The sequence below is a fragment of the Kogia breviceps genome, chromosome 18, assembly GCF_026419965.1.
Source record: "Kogia breviceps isolate mKogBre1 chromosome 18, mKogBre1 haplotype 1, whole genome shotgun sequence".
In the NCBI taxonomy this organism is placed as follows: Eukaryota; Metazoa; Chordata; class Mammalia; order Artiodactyla; family Physeteridae; genus Kogia; species Kogia breviceps.
The window spans coordinates 46,416,724-46,439,296 of record NC_081327.1 but is presented as its reverse complement, the minus strand read 5'-3'; the positions used below and the strand labels follow the sequence as shown (position 1 = coordinate 46,439,296).

At 55.2% G+C, this 22,573-nt stretch overlaps 1 protein-coding gene across 4 annotated transcripts in view; it reads left to right on the top strand.

Moving 5' to 3' along the window:
* The first annotated feature begins 10,259 nt into the window (after positions 1 to 10,259).
* Positions 10,260 to 22,573, top strand: part of BCAR1 (BCAR1 scaffold protein, Cas family member) — a 35,964-nt gene continuing 23,650 nt past the window's right edge. Inside the window, exon 1 of one of the 4 annotated variants that reach the window (XM_059043731.2) lies at positions 10,260 to 10,449. In XM_059043731.2, coding sequence (XP_058899714.1) covers positions 10,438 to 10,449 — 12 coding nt within the window. In that variant the 5' untranslated portion in view covers positions 10,260 to 10,437. Of the gene's footprint in view, positions 10,450 to 14,788; positions 14,874 to 22,573 lie in introns of those variants that run through there. The other 3 variants (XM_067020121.1, XM_067020124.1, XM_067020122.1) reach the window with 3 other exon arrangements.

Sequence of the window (22,573 nt, the reverse complement as noted above, 5' to 3'; positions counted from 1 at the left end):
GTGCAGCAGTGAAGACCCAATGCAGCCAACAATTAAATAAATGAATAAATAAATTTTAAAAAACAAAATCACCAGTGGCTAATGATTTAATCAATCATGCCAACATAACGGAACCTAAATAAAAACCCCGTAAGCAGAGTTTGGGGCGCTTCTAAGTTGCTGACCACATCCACTTGCTGGGCACAGAGGCTTCTGCTCAAGACCCCTGTGGACCATTTTCATTTGACTGTTTGTAGCCTTTGTAACGTATTTTTCGTGAGGAGGGCGTCTTCCTGAATCTGTGAGTTGTTCTAGCAAATTATCACACGTGATGGGTGGTTGTGAGCTGGGCGGCAGCAGCCTCCGCAGCCCGTTCGCAGCTGGCGTCTGAAGCGGGGCAGTCTTGTGTGGCTGAGCTCTTACTGTGGGGTCTGCACTAACTCTGGGTAGATAGTGACAGAACTGACCTGAGTTGTTGGACATCTCGGTGGTGAGATTTGGTTGGACCCCACATTTGTCTAACTCTTCCCTTAACACCAAGCATCTGCCACAGGTGACTGAGATGCAGCTCGGTATAGTCAAGACACCCTTGCTAGAGAATCAGGACACCCTAATCCCAGCTCTGCTGACCAGCTGGTCCCCTCAGGCATGTGGCTTGGCCTCCTCTGCCCCCATTTCTGTATCTGTAAAGGGAGAGGGGTTAATAACTGGGGTCATTTAACACTAGGAATCTGCATTTTGAACAGGCAACCCCATGATTCTTATGCACTCTGAAGTTTTGAGAACCACTGCTCATGGCCTCCCTACCTAGAAAAAAATTTAAAAGCCTCCAGCTATGTATTTAGGAAAATTCCATTTCCTTTATTCTTGCCACTTGACATAATTCAAACTCTTAAATTCCTGATGCACCAGCAAACTGTAATGCGTGAGCCCAGGTTTCCTCCCTGGCATCTGCTGAGGAAGGCACCTGCAGGAACTTTCTCCTACCTTCAAAGGCCTTTGGAGGGAAGCTCCTTAAAGTTACCAGTAACTTGGAGAAGCAGCTGAAGTAAGGCCTGGGAAACAAGCGAGAAATTCAAACAACAAAATCCCCCCAAGTCCCAGCAAACACGGCTGAAGAGGCAACACTCAGCTGCCAGGTTGGCCACAGATGGCAGGACCCGTGTGCGCGCGCACACATGCTCACCCCGGCTAAGCCGAGCGTCTAGTGTGTCAGCGAGGTTGCCTGGCAGCTTGGAGAAGACCCAAGTCACCAGAGGCGCAACACTTCTGTCAAAACAGCCCTGCACGAGGCAGATGGCCCCAGCTCCCAGGCCAGCTCGGCCAGCACGTGGCCTTCCTGCCAGTGGGAGCTTTGTCTGCACTGGGCTTGACCTCTCTCTTCCTCCTTCCTCCTGATGTACCTCTTTTTTCTTCTGATGATCGAAGGCAACCATTCACTGTTGGGAAATTGGGAAGCAGAAAAATTAAAACTTAAATCTCCCATAGTCTTACTAACAGAGAAAACTGCTGTGTACATTTCGGGATGCTTTCAGTCTATTTCCCTATGTTTTTACATAGCTTTTCTTAACACAACTGGAATTATACTCTACCCGTGAAGCTCAACACAGAAGCTAGTAACCACATGTGGATCTTTTGATTTAAATTTTAAATTCATTAGAATTCATAATTGAGTTCTTTGGTCACACTAGCCAAAGATTTCAACTGCTCAACAGCCTTGTGACCAGGGGCTACACTACTGGAAAGTGCAGGTATTGAACGTTTCCATCAGCACAGAATTCTGTTGGACCGCACTGGTGTATGTAGTTTTGTATTCTTTTTTTAACCTATGGTATGTACTATGAGCACGTCCCCATTTATTCAGACGTCCTTTGAGAAAACGATTTTTAATGGCTGCATGATATACCATTACCTGCTTGTACCACAGTTTGTTTCATCAGTCCTCAACCATTGGCCACTGAGGTTACCCACTTTTTGTCATTATACATGATGCTGTGGTGAACTGCCTAGTCCTGAGATCTGGACCTGCATCCCTCATCATTTCCAGATCACTGCTACAAGTGGAGTTGTCATGTCAGGGAAGGAGACATTTTCAAGGCCTTGAAATATAATGCCCAGTTACCTCCCAAAAGGGGCTTCCTCCCTCCAGCAGGGCGGCTGTGCCCCTCTCTTCCTATGTAAACCGTCTGAGAAGACAAGATTCAGCAAGGAGGCCCTGTCTGCCTGTCTCTGAACACAGAGCCCAGTGCTTCGGGGGAGACACGTCCGGAACTAGGAGGAGAACGGCCATCCATGGAGAAGACTGGACTAGGTCGTCCCTGAGAACTACTAGCATCTTCTGCGGTACCAGCCCAGGGCTCTGTCTCTGGAAGAAGCATTTGGACTGGGCAGGTGTGATGGTTAATTTTTTGTGCAAACTTGACTGGGCTAAGGGATGCCCAGGTAGCTGGTAAAACACGTCTGTAAGGGGTTTTCTAGAAACAATTAGCATTCAAATGGGTAGACTGAGAAGAAGATCATAGTCACCGACGTCAGTAGCCATCATCCAGCGCACTGAGGGCCTGAATAGAACAGAAGTTGGAGGAAGGGCAAATCTGCTCTCTCCTTAAGCGCAGACACCCATTTCCTCCTGTCCATCTGCACTCATGCCTGCAGGCTTGGACTAGGACTTACGCCATCAGCTTCCCAGGGTCTCCAGCCTGCAGACAGCAGAACCCTCAGCCTCCGTCCTACCGGCTCTTCTTCTCTAGAGAGCCCTAATGCAGCAGGAATATGCCCCAGTGACCCTTGATTCATCGAAACCTGGATTAATCTGTTTTGTATTTTTTTAACCTACGGTATTTAACCTATGTGATTAACATCACATTCATCTGTGAGTCGCTCTAAATGTTTTTCTGAATCCATTTATCCTCTCCCTGCTCAGGGTAAGTGAGTTTTGTTCAGTTAAGAGGTGGGGCTTCACTTCACTTCTCTCATGCTTCCCAAGTCATTCTGAGGTTTGGTGAGCAGGTCTACATTCGTCTTATTAAATTATCGTTCACAACCACGTAGCCTCCCATCTCATCCCTCTCAGTCGGTCTTTATCTTTCCTAACAAGGGCTCCTCTTCTGAGCCTTTCCATGGCTGGCCCATCCCCTTTCTCGTGTCCGTTGCCCCTTTGTGTGTCCTCCAGGCCTCCCACGTCAGTCCTGACTTGGGCAGTCAGACCTGCTCACGGGATTCCGGACGTGTGGTTCAGACCTCAAGCATCAATTCTGGCACCCCTCTCTCTCTCGTAATCTGGGCTGCTTCTTGCGGCCTCACTTTTGCTCTCTACAAAATGGGGGTTGACAGTTATGAAGCAGCACAGCCAGACTGGACTTGTGGCATCTGCTCCATTCAGTGCATCCTCAGACAAAGGGGAGCCATCAGGGATGGAACCGTGTGAGAGCCAGAGCTGGCCTGGCTTCTGTGCTTGCAGATGCAGAACTGGCCCCTGCTGTCAGGACCCCGGGCCTCCTGGGATGAGCTGGGCTTAGGTCACCATAGACCTCAGGGTTGGTGAAGACTCCTACCCTGGAGATGGGTGAAGGGATTATCTACGAGGAAACCACTTAAGGCCAGAAGTTACATCCTTCTGGAGAGCCTGAGACGCTGGCCACAAGAACAACACCCCACGACGTTCAGAGCCTCTGGGACAGCTGCCCCCGCCTCTTTCCAGGCAGAGTCATGGCACTTAGTGTACTCAACAACCACCCTAAACCAACAGGCCCCGAGGCCAGAGAATAAAGAAGTGAGCCTGCCTCTGCTCACACAGGCAGCTTTCCCACCCTCACCCCTCTTTACAGGACATTCTGTCGTGGGCTGTCTCAGAAGACTGAGGTCCTAGCTGCAGCTCTGTGGTGCCTCCGTGAAGCCTCTTCCTCTCCCCTGGGGCTCCTTCCTGAACAGGGAAAGGTTTGGGCCTCCAGGCAGGAGCAGCAGCTGCTGCCTCATGGGAGCCTGAGGCGTAGAAAGCTGGAGCCCAGCAAAGCAAGCTGGTAGGTGGAGGGTGGAGAGACTCGAGTCAGCGAGTCTGACAGCAACAGCGCATAAGTGCTGTAACTGGGAGCCACACCAGCCCTTCTAGCCGGCCTGACATCCCAGTCCTTCCAGGACTTTTGAGTCAAGGCCGCGGGGCACTGCATGACTGAGGGGGAGAGGGCGTGGTCACAAGAATAAAATAGGGATGGGGCTCTGCTTTATTAATCCCCATTTGACAGACTGGGATGAAAACATGCTTAGAGAGTATAAATACTGTGCTGAAGTTCACACAGCCAGCCTGGTACCCAGACCTGGCCCGCCCCGCCCTGCCACCGGAAGTCAAAGGTGACAGGGAGTCCAGTTCTGACCAAAGTACAGACCTCCCTCCCTACAGTGAGTTCCCTCTGTTTCCATGAGAGTCAGCCTCGCTCCCCGGGAGCAGGGAGACTTTCTCAGCGCCCCTGGTGCAGACCCTTGGCCTCCGGACAGCACAGCAGTGATGGGGGTGGGGGCCTGATGTGCCTGCCGCGCTGAGAACCGAGCTGCTGCTCTGGGGACTCGCACTGGTGACCCCAGTGTGGCAGCAGCTGTTTAATAATTTAGAGAATGTATACTATTCAACCCAGGCGGCTTCATCCCTGGGTTCAGAAATACAATGCCCTGGGGATTGTTTCCAGTGGAGAGTGAAATTCCACTTGTCACGGGCACTGAGAACACAGGCCTGTTCCTGGAAGGGGCCCTGGTCCCTGGGTGTTTACAAACATCCTAGGAGACCAGGAGGCCAGCAGCCGGGGCCCTGGGGCTGGGGTGGGGCTGCGGGGCTCCCAGCTCAGCTGTCCGCTGCTGGGGACCTGCGAGTCCCTTCTCCTCTTGTCTCCTGCCTGCTCAGAGGCGACCGGACTGCATGGGAACCTGTTCGGGGTGGCTTTGTATTTCTTAGAACTCGGCGATGGCATTTTCCCCTCAAAAGGTTTTTATATTTAAAGAAAAAACAAACAACACTTGAAAACATTTTGCTAAGTGCAATAAGCCAGACCCAGAAGGATCAATATTGTATGATTGCACTTACGAGAGCAACTAGAATAGGCAAATTCATAGAGACAGAAAGCATTGTTTAATGGGTGCAGAGCTGCTTGGGATGATGAGAAAGTTCTGGAGATGGGTAGTGGTAATGGTTACAGGTCACTGCGAATGTACTTCATGCCCCACTGAATTGTACACTTAAAAATAGTTAAAACAGCAAATTTAACGTTATGTATGTTTTACCACAATTTTTTTGTAAAAAAAAAAGTTGCACAAATAATGAATGCTCGCTCAAGAAACATTAGAAAATAGAGGAAATAATTTTAGTTACACCAAAACCCCCTTTTCCTCCAAAAAGCAAACAAACTAGTCTCCTGTGAAATTTTAATCTGTAAAGACAGAAAAAGCTCTACTTATTAGTCCGTAGAGCGCCAAGCACTGAATAGGCCTTCCCTAAATATGACACAATGGTGAAAAAAATCCTACCCCTACCCCAAGATAACCACAGCTGATATTTGGTATCTATCCTTCCACACTTTTCCCAGTGCAAATATATGACATAAATATAAATATGTGAATTTTTATGAAAATAGGATCCATCTGTACTTATTATTTGGAAGCCTATTTTTCCTTGCTTTACAGTATATTGTAAACATGTTTTCATGTCATTCCATATCATTTGTGGTGGAACCCAGGATTGAATTCTGTCCTGGGAATGTTCCGTAAGTTGTTTCGCTAGTGCCTATTACTGAACTTGTAAGATGTTCCCATGTTTTCCTGATCATAAGGAAATCTACAAGTTATATCCTTCTATGTATATCTGTGGCTACCTGTGAGTGCATTTTTTTAGGATAAGTTCGTGGCATTTCTGAGTCAAAGGGTCCCTGCCTGTTAGGGGTTTTTGCCAGACTGTATGCTGGAACCACACATCACCTATAGCTGTTCCCATGAACAATGAGAGATGTCTCTTAAACTGAGGGAGAGGATTCCCGGGCTGGCCAAATGCAGCCATGGCGGAAGTTTAGGCTGTAGTGCCCAGTGGGGGAGCAGCTTTGGGGGGCCCAGGGTCCCCCCCATACACATCTGAATCCCCAGAATTTATGACTAGGTTACCTTACAAGGCAAACGGTGCTTTGCAGGGTGTGATTAAATTAATGATCTTGAGATGCGGAGCTTTTCCTGTATTACTTGAGTGGGCCCAGTATAATCACAAGCTTCTTATAAGAGGGAGTCGGGGGGCCAGAAACAGAGAAGGAGATGTGATGTGACGATGGAAGCAGAGGTTGGAGTGATGCAGGGCCACAAGCCGAGGAATGCAGGTGGCCTCGAGAAGGTGAAAAAGGCAAGGAAACGATTCTCCTCAGAGCCTCCAGAAGGAATGCAGCCCTGCCAACCCATTTTGGACTTCTGACCTCAAGAACTGTATAGGGTGATAAATTCGTGTTGTTTAACCACTACGTTTGGGGTAATTTTTTTTTTTTTTTAATGGCTGTGTTGGGTCTTTGTTGCTGTGCGTGGGCTTTCTCTCTAGTTGTGGAGAGCGGGGGCTAGTCTTCGTTGCGGTGCATGTGCTTCTCATTGCGGTGGCTTCTCTTGTTGCGGACCACGGGCTCTAGGCACACGGGCTCAGTAGTTGTGGCTCACGGGCTCTAGAGGGCAGGCTCAGTAGTTGTGGCGCACGGGCTTAGTTGCTCCGTGGCATGTGGGATCTTCCTGGACCAGGGCTCGAACCCATGACCCCTCCACTGGCAGGAGGATTCTTAACCAGTGCGCCACCAGGGAAGTCCTGGGGTAACTTGTTAGAGCAGCAATAAGAAACTAATACATCTCCCTCCTGCTACCAGGCCTTGAAACCTCATTGTCTAAGGGATAAGGGTCTCCCTCTGCACCTAGCAGCCTGATGACCTGAACATCACCCTCTCCCTTAACCAGAGGCCCTCCAAGCAAAGCATACCCAAGGTTCTGTGCGTGGGGGACAGACAAGGAGGTGCCCCAGCCCCCAGGGCCCACCCTTGACCAGACTGTGAAATTATCCTCAAGGATATTGGAAACTGGACTTGCTTAAGGTCATAGGGTAAGTGTGAGGTGGTGCCAGGACTGAACCCCAGGGTCTTGCCTGGCAGGCCAGTGAAGTCCCCATCCACTCCACTAAGCTAAGCCTCTTTCTTTGCCGCCTGACTTGCCTTCCTGGAGAGAGGTAGTCATTCACACTTTAGCATGAGTAAGATAGGACAGCTGCCTGTGCATACATCACCTGTCAGTATCGTATTACTACAGAGTAGCAGAGTTCGACTCTCATGTTGAAAACCAGGCTTGGGGTGGGTAGTTTCCCTTCTCATCCACTCCAGCGCTCACAGGGTCCTCCTGGCCACGTCCAACCCTGAAGTCTCCTTCTAGGTCTCCCCAAAACAAACCCAGTTCTTGCCCTCCACAGGGAGTTGCTCATGCCTGTGGTCATGATGGTCCCTGCTGTTTAATAAGAATTCTGTGGCAGGTTCAGTGCCCTGAACTTTACCTGAGCCATTCAACAGAGTCCTCTCAACCACCCAGAGGATATTATCCTCCCATTTCACAGATAAGGAAACTGAGCCCCAGGCAGGTTAACTCACATGAACAAGATCATTCAGCTGCAAGCAGAGGAGGAGGGTTCAAAGCAGGTAATCTGACCCCAGGGCCTAGAGCTGCCAGGGTTGGCCCGTAGGAGCACTGGCTTACACCGTCAGTGTTTCAAAACATAGAGATTTTATAAAAAATCTTGATTTCTAGGTTCACTTGAAAAATCTGATTCACCAACTGAAAGAACTCAAACAGCCAAAGCAGGACTATTTGAGCAAGAACATAAAGTAATATAATCCAAATTATAAAATAAATATCCATGAGTTCATACTGATATAAATGATTGAATAAATAAATAAATGAAGAAGAGACAAATTTCCCATACAGAATAAATCCAAATAATTGATATAGATACTCTATCCTCAAGGAGGTGGAACATAACTCTCACTACTTCAAAAGGTACATTGTAGAAAGCTGGAGGAAAAAAGTCACTTTGTAGCAGAGTAGCCTGACAAACACTATTTCAGCCCGGTCATCAAGGTCAGCATCACATTGGCAAACGGTCACAGTCCAGAGGAGCCTAAGAAGACATGACGACTACACGTAATGTGGGATTCGGGATGGGATCCTGGGACAGGAAAAGGACAGTAGGGAAAACTAAGGCTATCTGAACAGAGTGTGGACAGTAGTTAATAAGGATGTGTCAGTGTTGGTTCATCAATAGTGACCAAAGAAACATGCTAATGTAGGATTATTACACATTGCCTGCAGGCGCCTCCAAAGGCTCACTGCACTCTCCTAGGCCAGGGGCTCCTCTGGCAAAGCCCAGGGGATAGAGGCTGGGTTTGGGTGTCTGGAGAACTGGGTATGAAGCTTGTCTCCGCCCAGATTGACTCTGTGGCCATGTCCAAATTCCCTTTCCTCCCAGTGCCAGGTGCAACAATAACCCCTGTCTCCCTGGGGCCCCTGGTAGCCCTCGAGGACCCTCTCAGGGTGCTGGTGCCTGCTCAGGCAGCCCAGCTGTTGCTTGTGGTATAATTGCTAGTCCTGAGGTGCCCAGAGCCTGTTTTTTGCAGGACTGAGTGAGTCATCCTGGGATCATTTGCCTGCTGGGCAGTGGGGGATGTTTGGTGGTGGCGAGGGAGGAGCATCTGCTGTTTTTTTCACAGACACCTGGTCGTGCTGGGGAGGATGCTCCGTGCCCTGACCGGGCTCCTCTGGCTACCCCCAACCCCACACCCAAGGCCCTGGGTCCCTGCCTCGGAGTGAGTGAGGGTCTGGCCGAGCCATCCCTCCTCCTGTACTAAGGGATGAGTCAGTGATGGCCTTCCCGAGTAAGCAGTCGTTGGGGGTCCATTGGAGGCCAGGACTAGATGGTTTGGAGGTTGTGGCCCCAGCCGCACCCCTCCGTTGGGTTCCCATTTCCCTATATCCAGGAGTGTGGAAGCAGTCTTTGCCCACTGCTCACCCAGCTCTGGCCTGGGCACTGAGAGATGGGGCCGATGGGAGAGAAGACAGGAGCCCTGGCGATAAGAATCCAGAGGAAGTAGGAGAGAAAGGAGGGATGGAGCCTGGGCTCCAGGAGGAAGGCTCAGTGTGGTAGGGGGAGAGGGTGGCAGAGGGGGGACGTCTGAGACAGAGGGCATGTGTGGCCTGGAGCCCGGGCACCAGGCTGAACTGCTGCTCCCAGCTCAGAAGACCCTGTGCCAGCTGGATGCAGGCAAGTGGGCACGGGCAGGGCTGCCTGCCAGACAAACACAGAGAGTCCTTTGAGGGAGTGGCAGCTGTCACCCCAGGCTCCCCTCTGTTTGCTGTGGCCCTGCCTGCCCCCTCTAGCCCAGGAAAGGCCCCCAGGAAGCAGGGACAGTTTGTGTGTGATGGGCAGCAGAACAAAGTGGTCAAACCCTTGGTACTGCCTTTGGGTGGCCGAGGGGTCTCAGAGCCTCAATCTGTTCGATGTAACATGGGAACAGCAAGGCCTACCTGGCAGGGGGCGGGGCAATTAGGATGCACAGGTATGTGCACAGTGCTTGGACACCATGTCAGATGTGGAACAGCTGAAGAAATCGGGGGTTTAACCCGGAGAAAGGAAGGCTCAGGCCCTGGAATGCCTGTCTTCCAGTGTCTGAAGGTTGGTCTCTGGTGCAGGGACGGCCTGGCAGTGGGTGGCCCTTGAGTGGGGGTTACCGGGAGACAGGATCCTCCCTAAAAGCCCGTCCAGCTCTGTCAGGGTGACCTGACGATCAGCCAGGCTGTTCCCGGGGAGGGGCAGTCAGGGGAGCGCAGAGCAGGCGGAGGAAGTCTGGGCAGAGCTGCGTGTGGGGTTTTGGTGGCAGGGGAGGCGGGGGTGTCTCTGGGCTTTCAGCTGGGTGAGTGGGAAGGGTTTCTAGGAGCTCTGCTCCGCTGACTTGCAATAGCCCTCAGACAGAGATTGGGAGCCCAGCCAGTCCATCGGGCAGGCGCCCAGCACCCTGGGCTGGGCAACGTGGGGGTGGGGGTGGGGGGGTTCTGGCCTCCAGACCCAGCGGGCGCGCAGGAGATGCTGCGACTCGAGGTGGCCCCTGAAGGACGGGTAAAGGGTGGAGGCCGAGCCTCGTCGTTGCGTTGGGCCGACAGAAAAATGCCGGGGTCCGGGGTCCTCGCCTTTAACGCGGCCCCGGGCGGAGGAGACGGGAGGGGGAGGGGCGGCACGGGGCGGCGCATGCGCGGCGTGGGCTGGAGCGGCTGGACAGTCCGGCCGCCGGGAGATCGCAGGAGCCAGTCGGGAGCACCGAGAGCGCCGGGACCCCGCGCTGGGGGCTCTGAGCGGCGCGGCAGACCGGCGTCCGCAGCCTGCCGGCGCCGCTGCCCGCCCGGGCCCCGGGAGCGGCGGCCAAGATGTCCGTGCCGGTGAGTACTGACCGCCGGCCGGGACCGCGACCTCGCGCCGCCCGCTGCAGGCCTAATGTCGCCGGGGCTTCGGGCTGGGGGTCGCCCTACCTGGGCCTTCTCGCGTCGGGGGATGGGGGCACCCTGGGGTGTCTCCGCGAAGCCGGCCTCTCCGCCCCGCCTTTTTTTCCATCCTCTCCCTGGAGAGCCGGGTCGGGCTGGGGTCCGTGCTGTCCCCCAGGAATCCCTCCACCACCAGGACGGCTAGGCCTAGTGGGGAGAGATCTCTGCCGCTCCCCGGGAACCCTCCTCCAGGATGGCTGGGCCGGGTGAGGGGGCGGGGTCTGCGTAGTCCCCCTGGGAACCACCTAGGACAGCTGCCCTGTTGTGCTCATGACCTCACGGGGATGGCCAGGCCTGGAGCCCGGTCTGTACCTCTCCCAGGACCGAGACACCCTTCCCCCGGGACAGTTTGGCGGGGTGGGGGTCTGCGCCTACCCCCCAGAACCGGCGAATGCACTCACTTTCCCGGGAAGTTTACCTCTGCGGCTGAACCCCCCAAGGGTTCAGGGCCCAGCCTTTTTTTCCCTCCTAGCCATGGGGGCTTCTCTTCTCACCTGACACCCACTCCTCCTAGCCCAGCAGGCAGGCTTGGGCAGCCCCCCAGGACTGCACACTTTGGCCGGCAACTGGAGGCATCCGAGTCCCACCTCCTGAGGGTGGCAAGTGATCCTGGCCACCGCTGGTCACCAAGCCTCAGGCGCAGCCCCCAGCCCGCTTTACAGATGCACAGACTGAGGTGGGGGCTGACACCCTGCTTCCTTCCTTCCCGGAAGGGGCACCTTCTGCTGGAAAGCTGTGGCCTCCAGCCATTGTTTCTCTGCTGCGTTAGGGGCTTTCCCTCTGACAGGAAGGGGCAGTGGCCCAGAGCTCCTGTCCCCCTGGCCTGTTTCTGGAACTGCTTGTCACCTGGGGGACCCCGTCCTTATGGTGAAACAGACAGCTGGGGCTTCCTGGCAGGGCAAGCGGACTTTTAATTACCCACCATAGAGTGTATGGAGATTACTGGAGGAGAGATGCTGTGTAAGTGCAAAGCATTGTTATTATGGAATTAAAGATCCCAGCTCCTGCCCGCCTCCAGAAGCAGTAATGCAGAGTTACAGAAGAAAAAATTAGGGCTTCCAGACCGTGCTGATGTGAAGTCCCCACCCCCATCTGTTCTGGTTCAGAGCATAATTGCCTCATCTTTAGAAAGAAAGAAGACAGAAAATGCCTGCCAAGCCCTCCTCCTGCCCTGCTTTCCTGCAAAGCTCTGGGTCTTTTCTGGCTCGGGGCATCGGGGGACCTGCCCTGATCCTGTGGGCACTGACCAGAGAGATGAGGTGGGCCGCCTGAGCCTGCTTGAGGGCCTGAGTCTCCACGGCAGTAGTGAACGGGGCATGTGACTCCAGCCACATAAGAGGCTGGACAGCCTAAGTTTGGGACGTCCGCGCTTCATTTGGTGTGGCCTCCACAGTCACACCGAGGTGTGGATCTGGAGTCTGGGATGGCACCCAGACCCCTTGCCTTATAGCACTTTGGACAGCTTTCCTGGGCTCTGCGCCTCAGTGGCCCCATCTGTAACAAGACAGGGATGGTGGGAGGGCCAGGCTCTGGGTGTGAGTTGGACAGACAGGCACTGCTGTGGACACCTGCAGTCCAGCTCTGCTCCATCTCTACACACCATCGCCGGCTGCACGTCGCTTCCCACCCTCCCATCTGCAGCCACAGCCCTCAGAGATTCTGCCGAGGGCAGTGGGGGTGTCTCACCCTCTGCCCCCTACGTGCTGGGCTGTCAGGTCACCCTGGCTTTCTCCTGGGATCTTGAGCAATGTGTGAACTGGTGGCACTGGGAGAGGAAGTTCATTGGGGGAGCAGCCCTGAAATGCTGAGAAAATTGCTTTCATGTGCTGATGAGTGGTGAGGCCAGCCTCCTGCTCAAGCCCTGCTTTGTGAACGCAGAATGGTGACCGCCCATGCAGAATGGTGACCGCCCATGCGGTGCTCACGGACACATTTGGGTTTTAAGCGTACCCCTTCATTTGGGCAGGCTTTTCCTGGACGGGGCTGACGCAGGCACTCTGGCCCACAGCAATTATAAAATGCTTCAGAATGGGATGGGAGGGGATGGCGGCGAGAGAAGAGGCTGGGGCGAGCCAGGTTGGGACAGGAGTGACCTCCTGGGTGTTCGAGCTGGGTGACCCTGCAGGGATCAGCTTGTCTCGCTCTGTCATTTGACCCACATGGGGTCCGGGGCCCAGAGAGGCGAAGGCACACGGGGTCCTCCTGACTCCCTGCTTCGTGCTTCTTCCTGTGCCCAGAGCTGCGGGCACAGTTCACACAGCACCTGGAGGTGCACTTCCTGGCTCCTCTCTGACATCTGCCTTCCTCTTGGGTATGGCTGTTCAGCACCCAGGACTGTCTCTTCTCTCTGGGCAGGTAGGAAGCATTTGGAAGGAAGATGGCTGTGCCACCCCCTTCAGACCCCTGGTGGGCGTTGGCATGATCCGTATTTAAGAGTGACGCTGCCACCCGCCACTGTCAGGCAGGAAGCCGGCTTCCGGCTTGTAGAGGAGCTGCCTGCTCTCCATTCCCGCCTCTTGTTTCCTGTCTGGGAAATGGGCACAGCCACTCCAGCCCCTCCTCTGCTCCTTTATTAAGTGAGGAATGGGTCCTTTCAAGGAGCTAAGTGCTGACGTGTGTCGAGTGCATTCTGTGTGCCAGGCGCTGGGCCCGGGGAGGACCTGTAGTCCTGCCAGGGTCGCCTGGCCACTGAGAGGCGGAGCCAGGGTGGGAACCAAGTCTGGCAGGATCCAAAGCCAGAAAGTGAGTGTGGCCTCCCTCATTGTAGGGGCTGTGGCCTGTTGAGCCATCCACAGAGGCCAAGGCTGCTGAGAGAATGACCCTCTGCCCGTGGCTTTCTGAGCATGAGTTCGGGTAACCCCTTCAGCACCCCCGGACAGGAGGCAGTTGGGCCTCTGGGCGGCCAGGCAGCTCGCCCGGGGCTGTGCAGCAGGGCAGCTGTAGCCCTGCGGGCCCCAGCAGCAGTCGGTGGAGATCAGCGGAGCAGGAGTGGCGCCTGGTTGAGCCTGTGCCAGCGGTCCCAGGGGGCCCTTTGTGCCTGGCTCTGTGCCAGCCACCACTGTGACTGGAGAGCTGGCCAGGGAGCTGGGAGGCTCTGCCCTGGGCTCACCACTGGCCTGGGCAGCCAGGCCATGGACAGCTGGGGCCTGGTAGAACAGGCTCGAAAGAGGACAGCGGGAGGAGGCGGTGTCCAAGTCCAAGGTCCTCAGTTCAGTCTCCAAAGCACCTGGCGCGCTCCTCCTGCCCCACTCCTCCCGCTGGCCTTGGACTCTGCCTGGCCCTCCCTCTGCAGGAAGTGATATTCAATCACTGCCTTGCTCACCTCGTCACTCCTGCCCGCTCAGGCAGAGGGCAGCGTGCCAGGAAGCCATCCAGGATTCCCATCTGTGACAGTGCATTCATCCCGGGGGTTATCTGGTTGCTGCCAGGCTCCTCAGGACAGGACCCAGGCCTGCTTGGTTCCTCTCTCTCCAGCCTGTCCTGGCCACCTGCCAAGGAAGTGGCCCTGGGAGCACCGCGGAGCCCACCGCCATGAAGGAGTCTGTGTCCCTGTGCAGAGAGCCTGCACCCCAGCCACTGTCCTGGAAGCCTTGCTGGGGGCTGAGTGGGTTCCCAGAGAGGCTAATTCTGGGTGGGGAGGATATGTGGTGGGTCGAGGGCAGGGGCTCCGGAATGAATGCTGCTGGCTCGTCTGAGCCAATTACTGAACCTCTCTGAGCCTGTGTCCTCTGTGTTACAGGAATGTGAACAGCACTGAGCTCTTGGGGTTTTTTGAGAACTTGGTGAGGTTTGCAGACAGCTTTTACTAAGAGGCAAATAAGTCATAGCAGCTACTGCTGTTGAGGTTATTATCTTTATCCGGCCACTGTTGAGTGGTGCAGTGGCTGAGACCCGCTCCTGGCGCCGGCACAGCCAGCTGGGGAAGAGGAGGTCAGCTCCCTGCCCCCACAGCGTTCCACGCTGCCCAGCCTGCCTCCAGGAGCTTTCTCTTTATGGTCGGTTCCTGCCAGGGCCTTAGCAGTGGAATGACCCCGGCCCTCCCCCTGCCTGCCTTCGGGACTCCTGCCTCTTGAGCCTTGGATGGACAGGTACTTGTCCTCACCCCACAGATAGAGTGGCCTCCAGTGGGGCCATCATCTGGTCCACTGTGCCTCAGGCCAGCTGGATCCCCTGCCCTGAGGGCCTCCAGGAGTGGGTGCGGTGTTGCCAGCTTTGGAAGCTATTGGATCCGTGGGTACAAGCCTGACTTCAGATGTGGTCAGCAGCAGCCTGGCCAGCATGGAACAGGCAAGGTCCTGGGTGGGAAGCAGAGCACACCGGAGGTGGGTCCTGGCGCTTTAAGGGAGGGGGCTCAAGCTTGTGGGTGAGGCAGGCGGGCCGCAAGGCTGTGAGGGTGGCACCTGGTGACCCCGCCTCCCATGGCCTGGCATGAGGCCTGAGCTGCACCTGCCCTCCCATCTCCTGCCCTCTCTGTGCTCTGCTTTGCCTCCCCAGCCTCTGACTTGGCTCCATCACAACCGCTTGCTTTGATTGCATCCTAGTCTAACCCTATTGTTTCTTTGGCTTTCTTTAGTTTGCTGGGCCGTTGTCTCCCTCTCTTCAAGAAAAAGACCTGGCGGGGGGGACTTCCCTGGCGGTCTAGTGGTTAGGACACTGCGCTCCCACTGCAGGGGGCTCAGGGTTTGATCCCTAGTCGGGGTAAGAGCCTGCATGCTGCTCAGCCCGGCCAAAAAAGAAAAAAAGAAAAAGGCCTGGGGACAGGTTGGGGACCTTGGGGGTGGTGATGCATGCCCGCCCTGCCAGGAGAGGGAGTCACAAGTCGTGGCTCTAAAGTTAATCCGTTCTCTAAGGGGAATTAGAGGCTGAGGGAACTTTTTAGTAATTTTAATTTATTATTTAAACCCTGCTGAGTTCAAGTAAGGAGTTGAAGCAGATTATAGTGAAAGACACAAACAGTCTGGGATCATCACAAAATCCCGAACTATGTACTGTATGGGGAAGGTAGGCATGCAGATTCGACTTGAAGCTCCCTGACAGCCAGGGCAAAAAGGGTAACACGGTGGGTTTAGGATTGCAGTACCTATTTTTTGGTATTCCTAATGCTATGTATTGTTTCCTCTGTGCTTTGTTTTATTTTTACCAGTTGAGACTCTTTTATTGAGGTAGATTTTCTTTTTTAAAAAAATTTTATTTATTTTTGGCTGGGTTGGGTCTTCATTGCTGCATGCGGGTTTTCCCTAGGTGCGGTGAGCGAGGGCTACTCTTCGGTGTGGGGCGCGGGCTTCTCATTGCGGTGACTTCTCTTGTTGCGAAGCATGGGTTCTAGGGCGCGCAGGCTCAGTAGTTGTGGCACGCGGGCTCAGTAGTTGTGGCGCAGGGGCTTGGTTGCCCCGCGGCATGAGGGATCTTTCCGGACCAGGGATTGAACCCATATCCCCAGCACTGGCAGGTGGATTCTTAACCACTGCGCCACCAGGGAAGTCCCTGAGGTAGACTTTCTATGTAGTGAAATTGAAAGATGTTAGGTATATACAGTTGGATAAGTTTTGACTAATGTAGACCCCATGTGACCATCAATCAAATCAAGATAATGAACCTCTCCATCATCTCAGAAAGTTCACAAGTACCCCCTTCACAGTCAAGTGTGCCCTACCCCCTGTAAGGTGGTCAGCATTCTTTTTTTTTTTAACGAAAAACTATGATTATCCTGTGATTTTTTAAAAATTAATTTTTATTGGCATATAGTTGATTTACAATGTTGTGTTTCTAAGGTGGCCAGCATTCTGATTTCTCTCATCATGGCATAGTTTCGCCTGTTCTTGAAATTGAACTTGATGTACGTGGAAGCATATCGTATATACTCTCTGGGGTCTGGCTTTTTTCATTCAGCAAAATGATTTTGAGATTTTCATCCACATGGTGTGTATCAGTACTTCTCTTTCCGTTGCTGTGCTGAGTGTTCCACTTTTGACTATGAATTTATGTACTTATCCATTCTCTTGCTGATGGATATCTGTCTCTAGTCTTTCTGTGCTGTGTATTTTTAATACTGGAACATACTAGTGTTAGTGGTGGTGTAATACCCTATTTCAGTATTTTATAAAACCTGATATCCAATCATGTGTGCGTTGAGGCATGCCCAGAGAGTTGTCTGTGCCCCCAAATCCTGGATTCTTCAAAGTTACACGACTGTCAGAGTGGTGTGACCACATGCCTTCTTGTTCACAGCCCTCCCTAGGATTCCGGGGTTTGAATTCCCGCTCCCCAGGTTGGCCGTGAGGTGAAGCGTCTTAGGTGTTTTTTTTGTTTGTTTGTTTTTTTGTTTGTTTTTTTGTTTTGGTGGTACGCGGGCCTCTCACTGTTGTGGCCTCTCCCCACCGCGGAGCACAGGCTCCGGACGCACAGGCGCAGCGGCCATGGCTCACGGGCCCAGCCTCTCCGCGGCACGTGGGATCTTCCCGGACCGGGGCACGAACCCGTGTCCCCTGCATCGGCAGGCGGACTCCCAACCACTGCGCCACCAGGGAAGCCCGTCTTCGGTTTTTGAGTCACCTGTGTTTCTCCCAGGCCTCTGTGCCCACCAGAGGTCCTAGTGGGGAGAGGCTTCTAGGAGAGGATGGAGCCTGTCTTGGGAGCTGACCCTATCCCTCCCCACTCCCTGGTCGGGACAGATTCCTGGTCTCCCCGCTTTGTCCCTGGCTGCCCGCCAAGACACCCCACCAGGCAGACACTCCTGGCTGCTCCCAGTTAACTGGATGCCCCAGCCTGCAGGACACCGCACCACTCAAGAAGCTAAGAGCAGGGAGGGGTTGCTTGAGAGCCACTGCCTGCACCCCTAACACCTCTGTGCTCCGCTCTTCACACCGAGGGAATTGGCATGCCTGTGCTATTATTACAAACCTTTGCGGTTACTTTTTTTCTGCATAATGAACCTTAGCAAAAGATTCACACATCTGCTCAAATGCTACCTCATCAGAGAGGAGCCCCCAGGCACCTCGTATAAAGTAGCCCCTGCCACCAGTCTGCTCTCTGCTGTCTGCTTGGCTCTCCCACAGGCGTTGCCATGTTTATGTTCGTCCCGCTCACACGCCCTGGAGTGTAAGTTTCTTGAGGACACGACTTGTTTTCCTGGCAGCCGTATCCTAGCAGGGAGTGGGTGCTGTAGTATGTGTAGTGATAGGCCCGATAACCAGCCACTCCCCACTCCCCCAGCTGAGGGGAGACCTTGCCCACCTCCCAGTGTTGGCTGGTGGAGCTGGGGGCAACAGGGCTTCACAGAACGATTTTTGCTGCAGAATCTCTGACGAGGTTGAGGTTTTGTTCCTCGTGTGGTTCGGGGCTAGGGAAGCTCAGGGCACTTGAGCAGCGGCTGGGAGGACAGGGAGGGCTTACTGGAGCGCACTTGTGCATGAGCTGTGGGCCCAAGGGAGTGTGCTTGGCAGGGCAGGGCTGGTGTGTGATGGGGAGGTGCGTGTGTGCTGCCGGCACCAGGGTGCCGCCGTGCACCGCGCCCGCGTGTGCCTGCAATCTCATGGCCTGGTGACGGGCAGGGCTCCTGGCGGTGAGTACATTTAACAGACGCACTAACCAAGGCTCTGGAAGATGCAGTGACCGCTGAGGTCCCATGCCAGGTGGAATCTTTAATGGGCTCTACTCCTGTCCTTGTAGACTACACCTGGGTGAGGATTGGGCCTGGGTCTCCTGGGGCACATGGAGCCTTTCTCTGTAGGTTGGAGCAGGCTCGGGTGGGAGGCCCCCAGTGCGGTTCAAGGAGGGAGAAAAAGCAACACTTCCTCGCTGGCTGCTGTAGCTGTGCTCTCTCTGTGTTCACGCCTTCCTGTACTCCCACCCCACTGCCCCCAGAGCTCTCAGGGTCCCTCCTGTGACTCCACTGGCCTCCTGACCCCAGCTGTTGTCTGGCCAACACTGCTGCCCCTCTGGGGGTCTCTGTGGGTGTGGGCACCTGTGCTGCTATGGAAGTAGGCTCGGGGGGCAGCAGATGGCGTGTGAAGTTGCCCCCTGTCCCTGCCCTGATATGCTGGAGCTGGCTGCCATGCGGAGAGGCAGGTGGCGGGCTGGGACTGCTTCTTGACCACGCCCTGGGCCCTGCCCACCCAGGCTGTCAGCCTGAGCTGGGCCTCCAGCAGCTAAGCTTTCTCTCTGAGGACAGGGTCTTGTCCCCAGCCCTTCCTTCCCCCACCACCGTGTCCTCCCTCGAGTAGTGCGGAGGTGGCTCTGCCGCAGGGTGAGGACCCAGGGAGCGGTGTCCCGGTGCCATCAGGGAGGGCAGCCTTCTCGTTATGCACACGTGGGGCCTGGGTTTTGCTTCTCTGAGGCACATGGGGAGGGGAGTTCGAAGAGAAAGGAGGACTCGGGTCACGGGGTCAGCACCCTGGGCTGGGGCAAAGAGCCCCTGGGAAATGCCCCAGCCTTGTGAGCAGAGCCGCTGCCAAAGCAGGCACCTCCCCGCAGACACCTCTGCTGCTCTGTAATTTCCAAATTAGAAAAGCAGTTACAAGAATCGGAGACTGTGTCGTTCCTTCCAGTTCCCAGTCCTTGAAAGAGCCAGAGCGGGAGGGGAGGGAGCTGCGGGAAGGTGGGGGGCACTGGATTTGCTGGGATCCAGGCCCGTCTACCCCCCTCCGCCACCCCTAGGCTCTGTCCCCACACCTTCGGTCCTGGTCGTGCCCTTGTACCCCGGTCTCTGGGGACTGGCCTGGGACGATGCTAAACGGACTCGAAGGCTGGGGACTAGAGCCCCCGCCCCACACAGTCCGAGTCACCACTGCAGTGACAAACGGACTGCCCCATGCTTACTCCATCCTTGGAGAGCAGGGGAGGATGGGAGAGCCCTTATGGCTCTGACACCCGCCCTAAGCTGGAGGCTCTGCTCCGTCTGAGGTCACCTGGGGTGCTGTTCTGTGGGCACCCCCCTGGGTATCCAGGTGCCGTTACATTTTTAGTTTGTAGCTTTGTCACTTCCTAGAGGTGTGGCCTGGGCAAGGCACTGCCCCTCTCTGAGCCTCTGGGTGGTGGTGGTTCTGTCCTGGTCCCCAGGAGGGCAGTGAGGGCTGGCTGACACTGGCTGTGTGGGGCATCCGGCCTGTGTGACAGTGGTTCTTGGTGCAGCGGGCTGGCCTCTTCTCCAGGCCATCCACAGGGGTCCCTCCACCCTAGCCCAGGCAGGGCTGGCTCTGGCTTGCAGGCTGGCTTTGAGCTTGCCAGTGTGCGTGGCCAGCCCAGGGGCAAGGCGCCAACACCCATAGCCCTACAGATACATCATTTCTTCCTGTCCCTGGGGCTGGCAGCGCTCACCTCCGGCCTCAGGAAATCCTTTCCTGCTGCTGCTCCCAGAGCCGGCCATCAGCTGACCCATCCGGCCACCCTCTGTGCTGCTGGGAAAACCAAGGCTTTAGGAGGGCAAGGGGGCTGTCTGAGTCACACTGTGCAAAAGCCATTTTAGCCCACTCTTTTCACCGGTCATCAGCATTTGCTTGCATGATTTTAGTCTCTGAAAGTGGCCGTCTTAATAGCTGCACAATCTTCCACTGAGAGACTTTGGTTGCCCAGCCAGTCCCCTATAGTTGGGCATTTAGGTTATACCCCCTCTTTGTTTGCTGTTATAAACACTGCCACAGACACTGTTGGGGCTGAAGCAAGAATAGTTCTTTGTGCTGTGGGTCTGACCTAGAGAATAAGACCCCAAAAGCCCAGAGAGCAGGAGCCGGGTCTCCCCGCTTAGGGTCTAGGATCAGCAGCAGCCCTCATCCCAGTGAACACTTACAATGGACAGATGAGAACCAACGTCCCTGTGTGAGTCGTAACCTCTGGACCAGCAGGGAAGTCCCTGGGCCCCAGTTCTGAACTCAGTTGTGTTTGAGGGTGGTGCTTGGGTCTCAGATGCCTGTCCTTTGGGGTCTCTGAGTGCGGCAGGGTCCTTGGCTTTCCAGAGTGTCCCTGCCCCTTGATTCCCTTTCTGCCCTGTCCTGAAGTTGCCTGCCGCAGGGGAGTCAGGGTGGACTGCACTCTAGCATCCCCACCGTCCCTTCTGTGGCCACCAGTTCTTTCCCTTCCGTGGCTGAAGTCTGTGGGATGGGGCAAGGGGCAGTAAACTGGGTCTCAACTGCTTCCTCTGGAAGACGGGGCTAGTCGTGAAGCCTGTTTTGCAGGATCACTGCGGGCGTGAAATGAGCACGTGGTCATAGAGACCTTGGCCCAGAGCCAGCCTGGATGCTGTCCTGGGGGCTGTGTCACTTGGCAGTCGGCCCGGGAGGGTCTGCTCCCCCATACACCCAGCAGAGGCTGCCCAGTGGGTGCCCCTCCCCCACTCCCCTTCGGCAGGCCTGGGAGGGGGCATTCTTCTCCCCCTCCAGCTACTCCCCTTGCAGCACAGTGGGGCACAGATCCTGGGGCCTTGATTCCAAAGCGGAAATGCCATTCTGGGAGGCACAGTCTTGGGTGGGGGGGGGGCGGGGAGTTTAAGTGGAAAAGGAGCAAATTTTTGAAATGCCTGGGCCAGAGCTGGGTTCTCCTCCCCCGCCTGCCCGCCCACAGGAGCAGCCCCTCCCCCAGCGCTGCTTTAATCCAGCCCCAGAGAGGGAGGTCCTCTGGTCCTCCTCTTCCCAGGCAGCCTCCTCCTCCTTTCTCCCAGGGCCAGCTAGGACGGAGTAAGGCCAGCCCTTTTGCGTCCCTGCGCATCCCTGCAGAGACCTCCTGCTGTCTGGCTGTGAAGCCGGCCCCCACCCCACTCCCCACCGGAGTGGAGACCCGGGGAAAACCTAGGGACTCCCTCCAGCTCCCAGCATGGACAGATGTTCACACACAGCCCAGCTGGTTCTCATCTGATTCCTTGGAACCTGGAATGCCAGCCAGGCTGAGGGCAGGGGCAGGGGCAGGGTCTCGGAGGAGCTGAGCCTGCAGTTTCCTTTCTGATTTGGGGGCACAGCTTTGGGAACAAGCAGGAGAGGATACCCTAGGTAGTGTTCCCCTGAGACCTGGCTCTTCTGTGGGAGAACTGGGCTGTTTTGAAGGTTACGGGAGGTCCAGTCTCGAGGAGAGCAGAGGGTAGCACCTCGTTGTCCCATTCCTTCTTGAGGACTCTGGGTCACACTGAGTCCAAATCCCATTGCTCCTTACCCACACCTTATGCTGCGAGTTCTGTCCAGTGGTTCCCCGAGAAACTTTGGGGGAAATGCAGATGTCCAGATTCCCCCCCACACCCGGGATTTCTGGAGGAGGGGAACTGTGGGAGGGGTTTTTTAGGAGGGGATTCCTAAAAAACAGGAATCTGTTTTTTGACAAGCTTTCCAGGGGACCTGTGACCAGCCAGACTTGGGGTGCCCTAGCCCAGCTTCTTCCTTTTACAGATGGGAGAGGGCCTGGCCAAGGTAGCACACCTGGCGAGAGGCTGAGTCGGCCATCCCTGGGTGTCACGTGGAGGGCACCTGTGGATGCACCATGGGCTTGTATGTATTTTATAGGCCGTGCCCGAGGGTTCTCTGCAGGGTGTGCCCCAATGCTTCCCTGGAATTTTGAGCTGCCTGATTGTGTCCACACACTCAGCAAATGAGACAGTCTAGTTCTGGAGAGGTCCCATCCTAGATCTCTCTGCAGACCACTGTGCAACCCTGGACTGTGCTCAGGGACTCTGGCTGGCTACGCGGGGTGACAGTCACCAACTTGCCCCCTAGGGAGGGGGAGCTCAGGAGAACCAAGGTGCCCTCCACTCAGTTTCCCTGTGGTGCTTCTTCCCTCCCCCTCATTCTCATAAGCATCCCTCCCACCCCCTGTTGCTGAAACAGGAGTCGTTGGGGCACAGGCGTTAGCCCTGGACAGGGCTGACTGAGGGATTGGGGTAGGGGCACATCTCCTAGAGCAGCACCGAGACAGTGGGGGACACTTCGAGGAGACTGAATTCAATTCAGAGGAGGTGGGAGATGGCAAGCTTCTTGTCCCTGGGTGCACTGGAGCCTCCTGCGCACGGCTGGTAGAACATGATGCGCTCCGGTTCTACTCTCCCTAG